The sequence below is a fragment of the Canariomyces notabilis genome (assembly GCF_033297395.1).
Source record: "Canariomyces notabilis strain CBS 508.74 unplaced genomic scaffold N656scaffold_29, whole genome shotgun sequence".
Taxonomy (NCBI): Eukaryota; Fungi; Ascomycota; class Sordariomycetes; order Sordariales; family Chaetomiaceae; genus Canariomyces; species Canariomyces notabilis.
The window spans coordinates 26,658-42,576 of record NW_027041851.1 but is presented as its reverse complement, the minus strand read 5'-3'; the positions used below and the strand labels follow the sequence as shown (position 1 = coordinate 42,576).

At 55.7% G+C, this 15,919-nt stretch overlaps 6 protein-coding genes across 6 annotated transcripts; 2 read left to right on the top strand and 4 right to left on the bottom strand.

Annotated features, from left to right (window-relative positions):
- Positions 1 to 9: 9 nt before the first annotated feature.
- N656DRAFT_717138 (uncharacterized protein) lies at positions 10 to 1,990 on the bottom strand (the record flags this gene model as incomplete). The annotated part of the gene is made up of 5 exons (XM_064812183.1): positions 10 to 634; positions 712 to 1,458; positions 1,493 to 1,717; positions 1,782 to 1,852; positions 1,910 to 1,990. 5 exons carry the CDS (start codon positions 1,988 to 1,990, stop codon positions 10 to 12), a joined length of 1,749 nt encoding a protein of 582 aa, XP_064666322.1.
- A 2,293-nt stretch (positions 1,991 to 4,283) lies between these two features.
- Positions 4,284 to 5,513, bottom strand: N656DRAFT_717311 (YVTN repeat-like/Quino protein amine dehydrogenase; the record flags this gene model as incomplete). Its single annotated transcript, XM_064812195.1, has 2 exons — positions 4,284 to 4,737; positions 4,774 to 5,513. The coding sequence occupies 2 exons, from the start codon at positions 5,511 to 5,513 to the stop codon at positions 4,284 to 4,286; spliced, it is 1,194 nt and encodes a 397-aa protein (XP_064666321.1).
- Positions 5,514 to 8,044: 2,531 nt separating this feature from the next.
- Positions 8,045 to 9,681, top strand: N656DRAFT_717325 (uncharacterized protein; the record flags this gene model as incomplete). The annotated part of the gene is made up of 4 exons (XM_064812197.1): positions 8,045 to 8,410; positions 8,468 to 8,518; positions 8,631 to 9,181; positions 9,303 to 9,681. 4 exons carry the CDS (start codon positions 8,045 to 8,047, stop codon positions 9,679 to 9,681), a joined length of 1,347 nt encoding a protein of 448 aa, XP_064666320.1.
- A 13-nt stretch (positions 9,682 to 9,694) lies between these two features.
- On the bottom strand, positions 9,695 to 13,704 carry N656DRAFT_783707 (uncharacterized protein). Its single transcript, XM_064816015.1, has one exon. The coding sequence runs from the start codon at positions 13,359 to 13,361 to the stop codon at positions 10,137 to 10,139; it is 3,225 nt and encodes a 1,074-aa protein (XP_064666319.1). The 5' UTR covers positions 13,362 to 13,704; the 3' UTR covers positions 9,695 to 10,136.
- Positions 13,451 to 13,851, bottom strand: N656DRAFT_372231 (uncharacterized protein). The gene has a single exon (XM_064809417.1). The coding sequence runs from the start codon at positions 13,769 to 13,771 to the stop codon at positions 13,541 to 13,543; it is 231 nt and encodes a 76-aa protein (XP_064666318.1). The 5' UTR covers positions 13,772 to 13,851; the 3' UTR covers positions 13,451 to 13,540.
- Positions 13,852 to 14,132: 281 nt separating this feature from the next.
- Positions 14,133 to 15,602, top strand: N656DRAFT_783706 (uncharacterized protein). The gene is made up of 3 exons (XM_064816014.1): positions 14,133 to 14,512; positions 14,610 to 14,842; positions 14,937 to 15,602. Exons 1-3 carry the CDS (start codon positions 14,302 to 14,304, stop codon positions 15,411 to 15,413), a joined length of 921 nt encoding a protein of 306 aa, XP_064666317.1. The 5' UTR covers positions 14,133 to 14,301; the 3' UTR covers positions 15,414 to 15,602.
- The last annotated feature ends 317 nt before the right edge of the window (positions 15,603 to 15,919 follow it).

Here is a 15,919-nt window from a genome sequence, read left to right as displayed (position 1 = left end):
CCTCATTAGCTATGCAGCCTTGTCTGGCTTGCCCAGATCAACAGGCGCATCTGAGCCAGAGATCTTGGGCTCAGATTTCTCTGCCACACCCTCAGCGTCCGACGCGTAAACGGTATCGTTACGCCAAAAGTCCTTCTTGCCCCTTGCCAGGCGGCCAACCCACGGCGGCATGATACCGCCCTCAATCTTCCATGACCACGGCTCCTTGAGTTCCTTGTTTGGCGGGACAATACGCCCGCCCGATGCCTTCTCGATGACCCAGACCAACGTGTTAATCAGGATATAGAGGCAGATGCCGGCAATGAGGCCGTCGGCGATCGAGTACGTGAAGGGCATGAGGGCAATCGTCACAAAGGCCGGCAGCGAGTCGCCCAGGTATCTCCAGTTGATCTCGGTGACGGCCTGGGTCATCATGGAGCCGACCAATACCAGCACGCATCCCGTTGCCCACGGCGGGATAGAGGCGAAAATGGGCGCAAAGAAGATGGAGATGAAGAAACAAAGCCCAGTGGCCATGGCAGTCAAGCCCGTCTTGCCGCCCTCGCCGATGCCTGCGCCCGACTCGACAAATGCTGTGACCGGCGGAGTGCCCAAGATGGCACCGATCGAAATGGTCAGCGAGTCGACCATGTAGCTGGAGCCGGTCAGAGTCAGTCCATCAAGGAAGGCTAAGAGGGTTTCCCTATATAGGGGAGCTAAGGGAGCACGTACGCGAGAGTTGACCCTTCAAAATCCTGAGTGACAGGGTCCACGAGGTTGGCATACCGGGCCATGGAATACAGAGTGCCAGTGCAGTCCAGGATGTCGACATACAAAAAGGTGATCAGAGCCAGCCCAAACTGCCCGCTGTAGCTACCGACATTCCATTCTTGGACATTCAGAGTGTTCCGGATCGGGTGGAAATCGACGACCTTCTTGAAGAACTCGAAATTGCTGTCACCCACTACCGTGTATGGGAAGTAGGTGACTGGCGTCGTGCGGGGCCATGAGATGATCGAAACGAGGATGATGCCGGCAATGATGGCGCCCTTGACCCGATACATCATTAGCATGGCGGTGAAAACACCACCACAGAAGATGCCGATCCACATCATGGGGCTGCGCATCTTGTATTGGTCCGGGCACGATCCGTCTTCTTTGAGTGCATCCAAACAGCCCGCCAGCTCCATAGGAGTCGACGAGCCGCCGACAACGAGACCAATTCCTTCGGAATACGTCAAGCCAATAAGTGTCAGGAAAAGACCGATACCAACACTTGTCGCCAGCTTGATGCACCGTGGGATGATGCGAGCGAGCCACTGCCGCAGACCAAGGAGAGCAAGGCCGAAGAAAATGAAGCCTTCGACAAAGATGGAAGTCAGAGCGACCTGGAACGGGACCTGGCCAGTCCCATGGAATCCGACAACAGTATACGCAAAGTATGCGTTTAAGCCCATCCCAGGGGCAATCCCAATCGGCCTACAAACCGAGTGTTAGCACCTTGTTTCCGGACACGGCCGGGGTCTGAACTTGCAGGTTGGAGAAGAGGCCCATGCAGAATGTTCCTAGGGCAGAAATGGCGGCGGTGGCCGTGATCAGGTCCCTCTTGATCTCGGATACGCAAAGAAGGTAGTCGGTGTCGCTAGTGCAGATGGGATCCGGACCGTCTAGCGGCTGGTGGCAGACGCAGGTACCTCCGGTGTCCGCAACGATGCTAGCATTGACGGCAATGATGTAGCTGGCAAGCAAGACTCATTGTCAGCACCCACACCAGCCATTCGAGAAGCAAGAAATGTTCTTACGCCATGGCAAAGAAAGTTGCAAGTCCCGCACGGATCTCGGTGAAGAAGTATGACCCCTTCCTCTCCTTGGGCTATCAGCCAGCCTTTAGCATTTGACGTCAACGCCACGGCTCCCTCGAAGCGCTCACATGTCCACATCCTTCTAGCTTGAACCAGCGGCCGACAGCGCTTCGCGCGATCTTCCGGTTGGTGTTTTCCACCCAACCCATCCTGTGTCTGTTTTGCGGGTCCCGGGAGGTCTGAGGTGCTTGTCGCGATGGAAGATGGCAAGCCACTTGGACTCGGTGGACTTGCTGGACTTGCTGCCGAAGCTGGGAATCTGCGGGGCAGCCAGACAGAGGCACAGCGATTGGCGTACCGCGCTCAGGAAGCTCGACAACGGGCAGAGCGGTGCTGAAGAGGCCGGGCTGACCAAAGATCCGGGTGGCAATCCATCTTTAAACCGGGTTTTGAACGGAGACTATCTGAAGTGGGAATGGTGCAAAAAAAAATCTAGAAAATCCCTTATCTTTGGGTGACCCAGCTCCCCAGGAATTGGGGTCTGCCATCCGCTCACCATCCCACTCAGAGTGTCCACTTACATCAGGGGACCCGGGACTTCCCTAGGCCCCGCCATGCATGCGTTGAGGCTTGGCAGAAGGGTGTTCGAGAATAAGAAGCATTCCCATCCTTGATCTCATGCAAAGCACCGACCGTCAAGATCTGTATGGCTCTGACGGTTCTATCTTCGGTGTCAATTCGCTGACCCGGCCGTCACCGAAGGGTGCCAAGTCCCTGGAGCCATCCGGCTCCCGAGTGAGCTGTGGCGCCGTCCCGGCGGGAGTGACCGTTATCTTCGGACGAAGGCATTTCTAACGTATCAGATAAACCATCAAGGTCTGACTGTGATTGGATGAGGGAAAGCAGCAGACTTACTTACCTCGGCTGGTCATCCTGGTCAAGAATCAAGTGGTTGCCAAGCTCCACGATCAGGCTAACCCGATGTCTCTTCTCCTGCAAGACATTGGTTTTGTCTCAAGCCACGATCCCGGGAGGATAAGATAAGAAACGTGCGGGCGGGGAATGGGAGGTGGAGGCTTGCATGAGCTGAAGTGGCACCCCCATAACCTACCCATGCAGCGCGCCACGCGACACCGCGGCAGCGGCCAGACAGTTCTAAGAGAATGGCGGACTTCCCCGTGAAGTTTGATCCGGTGCCGGGCGAGCCCCGACTTCCTTCGAGGCCCTGATGGCATTGTTCTCTCCGCAGCCGTGTCTTGATAGAGACAGTACCCCCAGCTTGCGACATTAAAGACAGTTGCAAGATAAATCAGCCGCATGGACAGCGGAAACCCCGGGAGCTATCGGGTTGCACGCGCTTCGCCGGCGGATCCCTCATTTCATTGACGGGGGCACCGTTAACACCTGGATATGATATGGAGCCCTTCAGGGCGCCAGCCCACCACAGCAACCGAAGGCAGAGCAAGGGGTTGAAGACTTTAAGTATGTACTTGTACCCTGACTCGTTGACTCGTTTAGAGCAATGCATACAGTAGTACCTTAACGCAGCTATTGTATTTGTCCACCCAACATGCTTACGAAGGCTGGGGCCAAAAAAAACTTGACCCCCAAGATAACGCCGCGAGCGGGGCGCACAAGCCACACAGTATCTGACCGCATATTCAGGCTCCAACACTACAGAGATCAGTAGCCTAAAACACCTGCAACGTTTAGTGGCTATGTCGCACCAGTTCCCTGGCTACAGTTGGTAAGTGCGCTAAAGCGCTGAGAACTTGGGGGCGAAGGGTGCTGAGTACTTCACAGTGTCAAAATCCCACCGGCATGTTCTTGGCACGTTGCGCCATGGCATGCACTCTCTGGGAAGTCAAGTTTTTTTTGGCCCCAGCCTTCGTACTCGATGTAGAGACAACTACGGATAGACCAGTTGAAGATCAAATCACACCAGACAGGCCGATGCTAACTATCCCTTGAATTCTTGCCCAACGAACCATCCTGGCTTTAGTGGACATATTCACCGACACGAGGGATTGCCACTTGAAAAACCTAGCAACCACCAGATATCTGTAACCCATCTGGCCGGATGGCTTCTGAAGGGTTGTTACGATATTTCTGATTATGGTAACGCTGAACCTAAGAATGTCGAGGAATGGATCCTCGATACTCCCATCTCATTGTCTAAAAGGTCATGCTTACCAGCTGCCAGGTCTCGGCTACTTGGCCTTCAGCCCTTCGCCTTCACCTACAATGACCAGGAATACAACAGCGCCTTCTAGATTGATGTATAAATCCCTTCGAGTTTTGGTATTCCAGTGTTGGGTCTGTGGTAAAGTGGCGCTTAGCGCAGTATGCACTTCTTGAATTCATCTCTGGTATCAATTGGTTGTATCATAGTGATACAAGTATCGCCCGACTTTATCAGAGTAATGCTATTCCTATTGTCTCCCCATGCGCATTATATATAGCCCCCTTTTAGTTTTGGCCGACCCGAAGCCCACCGACCGCTCAAGCCGTGATCACTTCCAACAGCTGCAGGCCTCCCGTATAGTCCCCTATCACAAGCCGCCTCCCGTCCCTGTCAAACGCGGCCGCCGTGGCGGGGGGGCCGCTCCGCGGGAACTCGCCGCGGAACTTGCCCGTCGCGACGTCGCTCACGTCCACCCCGTCCTCGGTCCGGCACGCCAGGTACCTGCAGTCGGGCGACACGGCCAGCGGCCACCCTTCGGCCTGCCGCACCGCGTTCAGGTTGTAGGTGTGCACCCTCCCCGTGTCGAGGTACCACACCACCACGTCGCGGCCCCACACCGTCACCACCAGGTCCCCGCCCGGGGATACCTGCAGGATGCTCGGTGGCAGCCGCGCCGCCACCTCGATCCGGCGCAGCGTCCGCCCAGACTCGACGCTCGTGATGCGCACCTGCCCATCTTTCCCCGCGCTGACCAGCGCGCCCCCCTTACCGCTGCCATCACCGCTGCCGCCCCCAAGGACGGGCGACGAGGCGGGCAAAAACGCCAGCAGCACTATCTCGTCCAGGTGGCCCATCAGCACCTGCCCCGGTTTGGTGAGCGGGATGGACCCATGCTTGGCATCCGCAGGGTCGAGGTTCAGCATGACAACACGGCGGGGATCGCGCAGCGACACGGCGGCGAGGGCGGTGCCGTCCGGGCTCCAGGCCAGGGGGGCGCGGATGGGCAGTTCCTGCTTGAGCAGTCTTTTGCGGCGGCCAAGGTCGTAAATTTCAAGGCGGGGGATAGGTTGGTGCGGCTGGGCGCCGTAGAGGTACGGACAGGCGACGATCATGTCGGTGCCCGAGGGCTTGAAGGCGAAGCCGCGCGTGAGGGCGACGCCAAAGCGGGAGGGGTTGGCGCCCGTGTATGACGGCGGGGCCAGGCGCTGGCCCGTGGCGGCGTCCCATGCCGAGAGGGTGCGGGCTCCATCTGGGCGGTAGTTGAATGTATTTGTGGGCTCGGGGAAGGTTGCGGCAATGTGCGTCCCCGAGGGCGGGAAAATGAGCTGCAAGATTTCGCTAACCAGGTAGGGCCGCACGCTCATGCCCTTGATGAAAACCATGGTGGTGATGTTTTCCGGGGGCGGCGCGCCGGGCCCTTCCTCGGGTGGGTCGTCCCATCGTCGTGGTGACCTGTTGCTGCTGTTGCTCACTACGCTGTGCTGGTCTGGTGGGACCGCCAACGAGTCCTCAATTGCCTCGTTGAAGGACGGCGCCGCGTCACACATGGTCGTCAGAGTCGAGATTGCTAAGGGACTCCTCAGACATTAAACGATGTGGTGATAGGTGGGTGTCAGGGAGCATCGGGAAAGGCCTAGCTTATGTTAGGTATGGGTTGGTAGCCATTGGTATCGTATGTACCCCGTATTGGAGGCAACAACTGTTCTTTGGTTTGGATGTGGGCAGATTTTCGTACAGTACCACAGGGCTGAATTGATGGCAGATTCATCGAGCGCGCTTGAATTCTCAATGACCAACAGTTCGTACGCGTTTCGAAATGAACTTTAGGCTCCCCGCACTCCTGCGCCACTCGCAACCGGACAACTGGAGTGAGAGTGAGAATTTGATGCCATGAGAAATGTCGGCGTGTCGCTCATGGGTTCGTTTTGGTTGGGGCCGTTGGGCATGGATCATGGATGATGGGTGGCGGAAAACACAGCCACAATATCTCCATAGATCCGTTTGCTCTTGCCCCAAGAATTGGCCTCACGAAGCCAGTGCATGAGCCAACGGGTATGACAACGGAAAGCGCCAGCCGCGGATGAAATGAACTCAGCATGTGAATTGCGTTGGATCCATGATGGTTGGTTCTCTTGATTGCTGCTGCTGGGTCCCTACCCCCTAGCCACAACTCATCATCACTGCATCGAGCCAATGTTGACGATTCACGAAGATCAAATCAGACAGAGCATTGGACCGCAAGACCCAAGAGTCAAGCGCAAGTCGAGTGGTCTTATGGTTTGTCTTCTGTCGAATATTGTCCCGCGCCTCGACCGTGTGATGGCATAGTCGACTCATTACCTTGGGGTTATCGCCTCCTGGTGCGTGGACTTTACCGTCTTGTGACGGCATCCCCATACTGTATGGGAAGCGTTGGCAGAGTCCAGACCAGCGCTTGACGAGCTCGCATTGGCATCTTCAATATTGTCGGCAAGATGACTTCGCATAAAATCCCAGATGCCGGCGAGTTTGACGGTTATAATCTCAAGTTGAGGGCTCCCAGCATCCCTCTTAACTGAGCCGAGCGACGCGGTTTTCAAAGCCCCGAGGTGAGCATGCCCGTTGACACCCAACGCTCCTGAATCGCTCAGGGTGTACGAAGTTGTAGTGTGTGGCAAACACTTCCGGTTATAGCTCCCAGCTTTGGGTGCTGGCCCTAATCGGGTGGTAGATGATGATGGGCTCGCGGTGATCCATGATGTTGACCGAGAACTTATGATGCCGGGCGCAAGTACCACCATCATGCCCGGCTTGATGCGCAGAATGCCAAGTGTTGTCTCGATATCTGGCACTCCTCGTCTCCCGTCGTGGTTAACAAGGGCCTTGTTCTTCAAGTCCCAGTCGAAGGCATACTGATGGATAGTCAGACGTTCTCAAGTGTAGCGTTGCCGTTGCCCCCGATGGTTTTCAGGCCTTCGACGAAGCTGGTCCCTTTTGCCTTGATGGCCTTCTACCTCGGGAATGGTGAGATGGTCCAGGCATGCGTGAGGGGCGTGTACACAGCGACGGGTTTGTTGGAGAGAAAGGAGGCTTCAATCTGGCGGCATACCACTAGTAGTAGTGCTAGTAGTACGGAATCAGCAAGATGCAGTGATGACGTGCTTAAGTTATGTGGTATGGAATAAGGTGTCTTTATGTTGGCACACAGAGTTATTCGCAGCATGATGGAGTGTCGTATCTTTTTCAAACTGGAGCACAGGAGGGATTGCAGCCAGAGTAGGGTCACTTCGAACTCGTTGTTTCTGTTACGGTGGCTCAGTCATTCATCAGGGCTATTAGGGCTAAGCAGATAGTAAATACTCTAGTTAGTAGCCAAGGCCCTTTCAGCCCCAGACCGAAGGCTACTACGTTATTCTAGCCCTTCCTGTTTTGTTGCAGTGGTTGACCTTCTGTTATTGCAGTGCTGTTGAAGCAGTATATAACCCTAACCCTCGAATCCTGGTACGTAGTCTCAAAGATGCTGTTTGCATTCAGAGACAAGAAATTGACCGAACCCACGTTTCCATGCCCTTTCAAGTTTCAACATCTGCTCTACGTCCGTCTGGAACGACATGCCTGAGTCATATACGAGAAAGCAGAGAATCATATTTGACCAGCGGCTCGTCGCTTGATTGAGTTCTGGACTTCAGTCTCAAATGGACTGAGAAATCACCGACAAAGTGCAGGTGCAAGATGCCAATTGCCAAAGAGCCAGTCGCTACACAGACAGCAGCCAAAAGGCAAGAGTCAATGAAATGGCCGGAATGTATCCAACCTTCTGGTGCACTATAGATTTACCAACACATTTCATCTCATTCAGAGAGAGCTCGTGACCACCGACTCTTGTCCTTCACTGCAGGGGATTGATGGCTTGCGTTTGAGACTTTGAGTCATCCTCATTACCTGTTGCTTTCTCTCTCGCTTATATACCTACTTAATTCAGTCCATCAGGTTCTTGTCTTGCCTTTCAGTTCACCACTCCTCTTTTTACCTTCGCTCAGTTGTTTTTTTGCACCATCAGGAATTGGCAAAGCCGATATCATTTTTCACAATCTTCACCATGGGCGGCTCAGCCTTTTCATCGCTTCCCGATGCCCCTTACACGCCTCGCATGCCGCCTGCGGTATACCAACATGTTAAGTCGGCATTCCACACCGCCTTGCGAGAGCTATTTGTCTACGTGGCAACGCCTATCGAGGGACCCGAGAAGACAGACCACGGCGACGTGGACATCCTCGTTGCCCTGGAGAGGCGCCTCGCCTTCCCTCACCAACACCCGACTCACCAACCCCAAGATAGCCCGTCTAACCCCCGCGATCTGATAGAGGAGATCAAACATCTCCTCAACGCCGAGTACGCTGTCGTACCCCCGGGAGGAACATCCGCGAATCTTGCTATCAGGTGGCCCAAGGAACTCGATCATCTTGTTGCTGGTAGTAATGGTGGGGACGTTGCGGGGGAGGGCGGCGAGCAGAAACAAGAGTACGTCCAGGCTGACGTTCGCATCTGCCGGGACTTGGATCAGCTTTGTTGGGTAAGTACTGCTGCCCCTGTTCTTCCTGGTTACCGAAATACACACTTGAGTCTGCCCATGCCTGCGCAGACATGGGCCTATATGAAGCACTAACGGCTGGGAAATTACTTAGATACTCTTTAAGCATGCCCATGGTGATATTTGGAATCTCATTGGGAGCACCATCCGGCCGTTCGGCCTCACGGTTGACGAGGAGGCACTTTGGATCCGGATCCCCGAGATCGAGCAGTACGACCGAAAGATTGCAAGGGTGTGCCTTACCCAGGATCCTGTCGAGATCCTGCAGTTCCTGGGCCTACAGGTTGAGGGTTTCTGGACTGAGCCGTTCGAGTCAGTCGACAAACTCTTCGAGTATGTCACCACCTCCAGGCTCTTTTGGATCCAGCCGGCTGCTCCGGACGGGGACGACGCGGAAGGTGCTGCCGGAGTCCTTGGCAGAGAGGAGGGACGGAAGACGCTCAAGTCCAACGACCGCAGGCGGATGAAGGGCCGCCCTGTCTACAGGCGCTGGATCAACGAGTATATCCCCAGTCTAAGGGCCCAAGGGCAGTTTATCCGGGAGGGCGAGGGGAAGTCAGTAAGAGAGATTCGCGACGCGGTTCGGGACGAGGCATTCGCCTGGTTCTTTGTTGAGGCGGAGTACAAGAACCGCTTGAAGGACTGGTAAGTAGAGCCGGGCCTGTTTGTTCCGCCTCTGGGTTGCCTCGGGGATCAGGGGCTGGAGGATTCCTGGGCAAAACCTATTCACGGGCGAAAATGAAAGTCACTGACATTTGTTGACCAGGCAGCTGAAAAGGGCGGACGAGGAGATGAAGTCGCTGATTAAGAGTTGGGTTCCTGACGACTTGGATCCTCAACACAGATCTTGCCTGGTCTCGGCTTTGCGGAAAATCATTATGGAAGATGACCTCTCATTTGGCGTCATCCCACCAAGCCCGCTGAAAGACGACGAGGGATTCTACAAGAAGGAAACGGTCTGCCACTTTGTCCAACAAAATTGGCAGCTAATTAGCAACATTGCATGGGAAAAGCAGTTACAAAGGGCTCGAGAAGCCATGAAGCGCAAGGCGATCGCCAAGGAGGCTGACTTGGCGGGCAATGGGCAGAACAGTAAGAAGCGGGTAGTTGTGGATAACAGCAGTGGAGGGGATTGCGCTACATGAGCTCCCTCAGGAGTTTTGCAAGGGTTTGGTCCGGGCCATACTCAAGAGAAGTCCCTCCTCGTCTACCATGCAGAGTACTCGATATCAGACTGGATAGCAAATTCCAACAAGCAAGCGTTTCTTTGCTTCGTTAACAGCGGCTGTCAATTGCCGTGGAAGAGCTAGAATCTCTTGGATTAATACCATGCCATGGCCTGGCATAAACATGCCGATCCATGAACTGCTATAACCATAGCCCAGTCATATATATGCCGATGATAGTCCCTTGACTCCCTTTGGAGATGGGGCACAGTAGCCCGGCCAGAAACTCCCTGGCCTTCCGGTATCCGGTATGAACAAAACCCGGCTCCAATCTCTAGGGTCCAAGGCTGTCTGCTGCCTCGTAACAGATGCTATTCACCGCATAAACATGCTAGCGGCCACTGAACACACCTCCCCCAAATATATGCCAGATGCTAAACCCTTTCGTCAGCAGCTATACTCTCATCTTCGCCGGGATCGTAACCCATTTCGCGCGCGGACTCGACCTTCTCCCTGGCCAACCTCACGGCCCTCCACGCACTGAACGTCGCTGTGTCCTCGGGATTCTCCGCAAACTGCTTGGCAAGCCCTCTCTTGGCCAACCGCCTCCTGTGCTGCCGCTTCTGCTCCCAGGTGTAGCGTGACGTGTCCACGGTGGCAATGTCGACTCCGGTGGCCGCGTCCCACAGGTCGGCCAGCCAGTCTGTCACCTCGGGCGCGAGGCGAGACGCGAGTTGCTTGCCCTGTCCGCCCGTCGTCCACTGGTCTAGCTTCACCGGGATTGCGTAGCCCCAGGTCGGGTCATCAGGGGACCAGTCGCATGGCGTGCCCGGGTAGCAGTACTGTGGTTTGCAGTACAAGAAGCACATCCACGTCTCCATGAGATACCACAGCGACGTAAGAAACAAGACAAGCCCTAGGAGAGTGAAGCGGAACCGTGGCTGCCGATACCAGAGGCGAGGGAGAGGCAGGTGGACGTAAGTCACAGTTGGAGACGCCGTGAGCTGAGTGTCACGGCAGAGGGGACAGGACGGATCGGCTGTAGTGCTGTTTCCATGAGCGGCATGCGGATGGTCCTTGGTATCTCCGTGGGATACCTTTTTCTCAAGCAACTCGATGCCCTGTTTTGCGGTCCGGATGCCGAGGAGACCGGTCTGAAGAGACTGGCTCATACGGGCATATGCTTCAAGTTCTTCCTTCCTGTCGAGATTGTCGCTCTCGCCAATCTCGGACTTCACCTCGAGCGGGCCCGAGACACGGGCTTTGCCACTTTGTTGGCCGAGGAAGTCGGCAATGTCATCCAGTGTCGAGTCCTCGATGTGGTTGTCCCGATGAATTTGCAACAGGTCATCTTTGACAGTTGGTGGCTTGGCGGAGTTGACCAACGGAGCGCGGCCCCGCGACAACGACCTGGCGCGGCGGCGAATCGAGAGGGATGGACGATTCGAGGATCTGTCCCTTCCTCCCGTTGATTGTGAGCTCTTTGGCTGCCGTGCTGTGATGCCGTCTCTTCTTCCCCGAAGCAGTTTTGCATCTACGGTGCCATTGTCTTTGGAGGACTGCTCAAGACCATTAGTCTGCTGTTTAGAGCTGCCATCTCCAGTAGCCACACTCGCTGTGCCCGCGTCTTCGGCCTTCTCTACCTTGACCGTCGCTGGTGTGTCAACATAGGCTCCGGTAATCTTAGGAGTTGGTAGCGTTAGCGGGTCGGTTTTGGGATTCTTTGGCGTCTCCTCGGGAGTTTCTCCCTCAGCCTCACCCTCAGGTTTGTCCTCAGGTTCTTCCTCAGGCTCCGGTGACGGTGCTCGCAACGAACCCTTTTCTGATTGGTTCTCCAGAGGCGCGAAGAGCTTCATTTCCCCTTCTATGCGCTCCGTCGGGTCGATATCGGAGTTCACAAAGCTTCCACGCTTGACAAGCCCGGTCTCGGCAGACGAGCTTCTAGAGAGCCCAGCAAAACCGACAGTATGTCTGAGGTCGCTCTTAGCGCCGCTCAGCCTCTTCTGCCTAATTCCTCCACCGGTCTCCCGGTCGCGGAACGCAAGCCCTTCAATGACCCCTCGTGCGTCGGGCGCTGTGCCCGGGCTCGCGACGGCTGCTAGACGGCGCAAAACATCCGCCGGCTCATCCCTGGTCTGCAATGTGCTATGGCCGATTCCAAACTTTTCGTACGTCTCTGGATCTTCGCTCAAACCGACAGGTTTGGCCTGAGCGTGGACTCCGATGATTGAGGGAATGTTGTCGTAGTTTCTCTGGCCATTGGTGGGCTCTTGGGCCTGCAACGCCGAGGCAAACTCCTCAGTCCTTTCTACCAAGCTGTTGCCATGCGGAGATAAGGCCCGCACTGGCTCTTTGATCGACTTCCGCGCTATATCTGGTGATGGTGAGCGTGATGTAAATGCGGCATCTTTTCCCCGAAACTCATCGAGCCTGGCTCTCGCGAGGGCCCTCCTAGATAAGCTCTCGATCTCGCGCAATCTGAGCTCGTCCGGCCTACTGTTTGCTCGGCTGGCAGAGCGGCTGCGGGGCGGCACGTCGTCGTCTTTTGGCTTGGCCTGGTGAGCGCCGCCATCATCATCGCCTTGTTCTTGAGGCTCTTCCTGGAATTTCAGAGCAGTTTCAATCTCTAGAGCGCGGATCTCGTCTAGCCGAGTGTTACTCCGACGAGGTGGGTGCTTCTCTACGAGACTTTCGTTGACCTCGGCTTCCAGGGCGCGGATGTCCTCAATTTTGGTATTGCTGCGCCTAACCGGAGGACTGCTGGAGATTTGCAAGTCGCCGGCTGTGAAGTCTGCGTCGGCCTGCCAAGCAAAGCTCTTGTTTGGAGATGGGAAGCCGGGCGAAGCAGTGTCAGGCTGAGGAGGCTGATCGGCAGGGTCGCGGTCGGCCTGCTCCGCGTCTATAACGTCAAATTCCGAAGAAGTATTGCTCGACTCTCGTTTTCTTCCTGATAATCGACGTGAAAGCCATGTGCCGTTGCTTCCAGTGTCTTTGGCTGGGCGGGGTGAGAGTTTGTCTTCTAGGCTACCCCGACTGGTCTTCCGTACCAATTCCTTGCCCGTCTCAACAATCTTGGATCCTAGCCTCGACCTCGAGAATAGTCCATTGGTGCGGCGAATTGACTCGTCCGAGTTTCGTAGATCTGGAGCAGGCGGGCGGATAGTCTCATCAAAGGCGCTGTCTGAGCCGTAGCTCTGGCGCAATTGAGCGCCGCTGGTGGCGGCGTTTGTCCCAGCCTCTAGGGATGTTTTGTCGAGCCCTCTGCGGTTCTGGGTTTCCCTGGTGCCGGCGCCCCAAATTCTCGAGGTTCTCCCATCACCTGATGCGGGACGAGACCGCCATGACCGCGGGGCAGGGCTGGGAGATCCTTCGGCGGCTTCCTCTTCCTCGGCCATTCGGTAGGCATCTGAAAGGGTGAATGGGCGGCGATTGGCTGCTGGGCGAGGGATTCTGGTATCGCTCGCCGAGGCGGGACGGGAATCGGAAAGGGCTGCAGAGCTAGCTGCGGGAGCTGTGTCCTCCTTTGGCCGTGGTCGTGAGAACAGGCTTTTCCTCTGTGACGCGCTGCCAATGACGAGTGGTGAGGTGAAGCGAGAGGTTCTCTGCGGGATTCTACTTTCCGCACTCGACGCGGCCTTTTCAGTGCCATCGCGCTCCATCTTAATATATATCGCGCTGTCCCGACGGCAGCAGACCAAACGGTCGGGGCCACAAGCAGATTGAGAGAGGTGAGAAAAAGCAAGATTAAGAGGCGAGATGTAGGGTCGCGATAATCGTTGTAATTTGGGGGTGCGCTCTCATGGCGAGAAGATCGGTTTTGCTTGGGCTGTTGACTGTATCAGGAAAACCCAACTGCTTGTCGTGGACCCATGGCGGAAATGGCAAAGAAGCCCAACAGGAACAATAGGGCGAGCAAGTTGCGGTTTCCGAATGCGCTGGAGGTTGTCGTTGCCAACTGGATCGATGACTTGGCGGGTCGTCGAGGTCGGGAGCTTGGGCAGCTGGTCTCGCTGGTGTAACGACATTGAGCATAGCGGGAACACGCGCTATTGGTGGTTGGTAGATGCATGTCTTCGGCATTGTTACGCGATCACAACTCCCCTGTTTTCGTCACAGCCGAACCTTACAGCTTAAGCTGGTAGGTACAAAGTTGCTGAGGATAAGTCGAGAGTAATTGAACGTGAGAGGGAAAAAGCATGGTGAGTATAAGGCAGTTAGCTAGCTGGATGATGTTTCCAAAGCGTTCTGCAAGCAAATTATAAGCCAGCAAAGAGAGGGTACCTAGATATGGAGGTATTGATGAGGTGAATGCTCTGTATTCGTTGTTAAGACCCTTAAAGTAGCATGTAATTTCCAATACCAAAAGGTAACTTTCGTCGCACATGGGTCGGCTACCCCCCGGAAGTCTTGGCACCCAAACTTGGTTTTCTGTCGGGTTTCTGCTTCTGGTTCCGGTTCACAACCGCCGAGATCCAGAAATTTGGGGCGCTTGTTGTTCAGGTTCGAGATTTCGAGCCAGGTCAACAAACCTGTATTCAACACAATCTTACCGAGAGTACTGGTCGGCCAATTCGCCCGTGCCTCCCAACTCTAGCAGCAATGACGGCGTCTCTGGTGGGCGGCAGATCGCCGACCTGCCTGGCGTGCCTCCGGAGACTAGCACAGCCATTCGGCAGCAGCATCAATGGCAGCGCCGGCAGCGTGTCGCTGGTGCAGGTGCAGGTTCGCGCAAAGTCCAACAGGATGCAGCCGCGTGACCAGGGTGTTGTTGTCCGCTTGCTCGAAGACATTCCCTACTATGGCCGCAAAGGTAGGCCCAGTTACTGTTTACCTACCCGAGTTGCCGCACCCTGTGGGATCATGGAGGAAGCTGACGGCGGGCCTCACCTGTGTCTGTTCCTTTCCAGATTCCGTCTTCCGCGTCGAACGCGGCCGTATGCGCAACGTGTGGTACCCCAGAAAAATGGCTGAGTACATGACGCCCACCCGGTTCCGTGAGCTAGGACTCACCAAGGACGACATTGGCGAGCGAGACACCCTCTTTGGCTCCGCGGCCGCAAACGAGTCCGAACAAGACTCGGAGCAAACAGCCACGAAGGCCGCTATTCCCAAGTCTAAGCCTAAGCCCATCGCTGCAACAGTACGTCCACTCGCCCTCCTACTCCTAATACCATACCATTTCCCGTATCTCGCTCATACTCCGTGCGCTTGTTTTACTAACGACATATAAACAGCCCGAGCAGACGCATACCATCCTCAACTCGCTGGTCCCCGAGACGCTGACATTCTACCGCAAGCCAATCCCGGCGCCTACCCCTGCCCGGTCCGCTGCCTCTACCTCGGAGCCCCGGCGCCGGGTGTCTCCCCTCGTAGCTTCCGCCCAATCCCCCGAAGCAAGCACACGCGCCGATGCTGCGGACAAGACACCGGGCGCTGCTTCTCAAGCCATATTCGGTTCCGTGTCTACCGCCGACATAGTGGGTCACATCAAGGGACTGCTTGTGGCGGATGCCGATGCGAGCCGCATTTCCTTGGACGCTGAGCAAATCCGCTTCGTAGGTCTGGGAGCCGACACAGACCGGGTCAAGGCACTGGGCACCTGGGAGATTGAAATTGCAGTTGGAGGCAACCTGGAACCTGTCCGCAAGATGGTCGATGTTATTCCGCTGGAAGAAACCTCGAGCAACACCGGAGCGGAGCCGGCCCCATGAGCCGAGCAGGTTTGCTTGCCTTAGTTGGGGACCTTCCACGTTTCCCGGCGTCCTGGCGGGCGCGGCTTGTAGAAAGATTAATTTGCGATTTCGCATGTAACTATTACTGTATCTTGCTATACGTAGACGGCAGTCCTCTGCGACATCATCTCATGAGAGTTCATAACATACGAGTGCTTCTCAGCCCCGCGTGGGCCTACTGCTGTCGCGAGCACTCTATTCTTCTTTGCTGTCAGACCTCCAATGCTCAGCAAATCTCGCCAATAAGAACCATACGGGGGAGCATATGCGACCTGATGCAGTGGGTAGCCCACTAAGTCTGCATCACACTCCGTCTTCATAACGGATTCCAAATCACCGTGCTGACGACGCTCCCCCCCACCGTCATGAAAACCAGAACCAATTCCCAAAGGTCGATAGGCTCAACCCCCGACCCCGTAGTTGACATCCAGGCTCCAGAGCGAATCCCAAACAACGCTCCTTTTCGCTGGACTCAAAGAGGCAGC

What these genes read in the sequence shown, in the direction of transcription:
- N656DRAFT_372231 (XM_064809417.1), bottom strand. Translation starts at nt 13,771, where the DNA reads ATGCATCTACCAACCACCAATAGCGCGTGTTCCCGCTATGCTCAATGT.
- N656DRAFT_783707 (XM_064816015.1), bottom strand. Translation starts at nt 13,361, where the DNA reads ATGGAGCGCGATGGCACTGAAAAGGCCGCGTCGAGTGCGGAAAGTAGA.
- N656DRAFT_783706 (XM_064816014.1), top strand. Translation starts at nt 14,302, where the DNA reads ATGACGGCGTCTCTGGTGGGCGGCAGATCGCCGACCTGCCTGGCGTGC. An exon ending in TCCCTACTATGGCCGCAAAG is followed by an intron (nt 14,513 to 14,609) that starts GTAGGCCCAGTT and finishes GTTCCTTTCCAG; the next exon opens with ATTCCGTCTTCCGCGTCGAA. An exon ending in CTAAGCCCATCGCTGCAACA is followed by an intron (nt 14,843 to 14,936) that starts GTACGTCCACTC and finishes ACATATAAACAG; the next exon opens with CCCGAGCAGACGCATACCAT.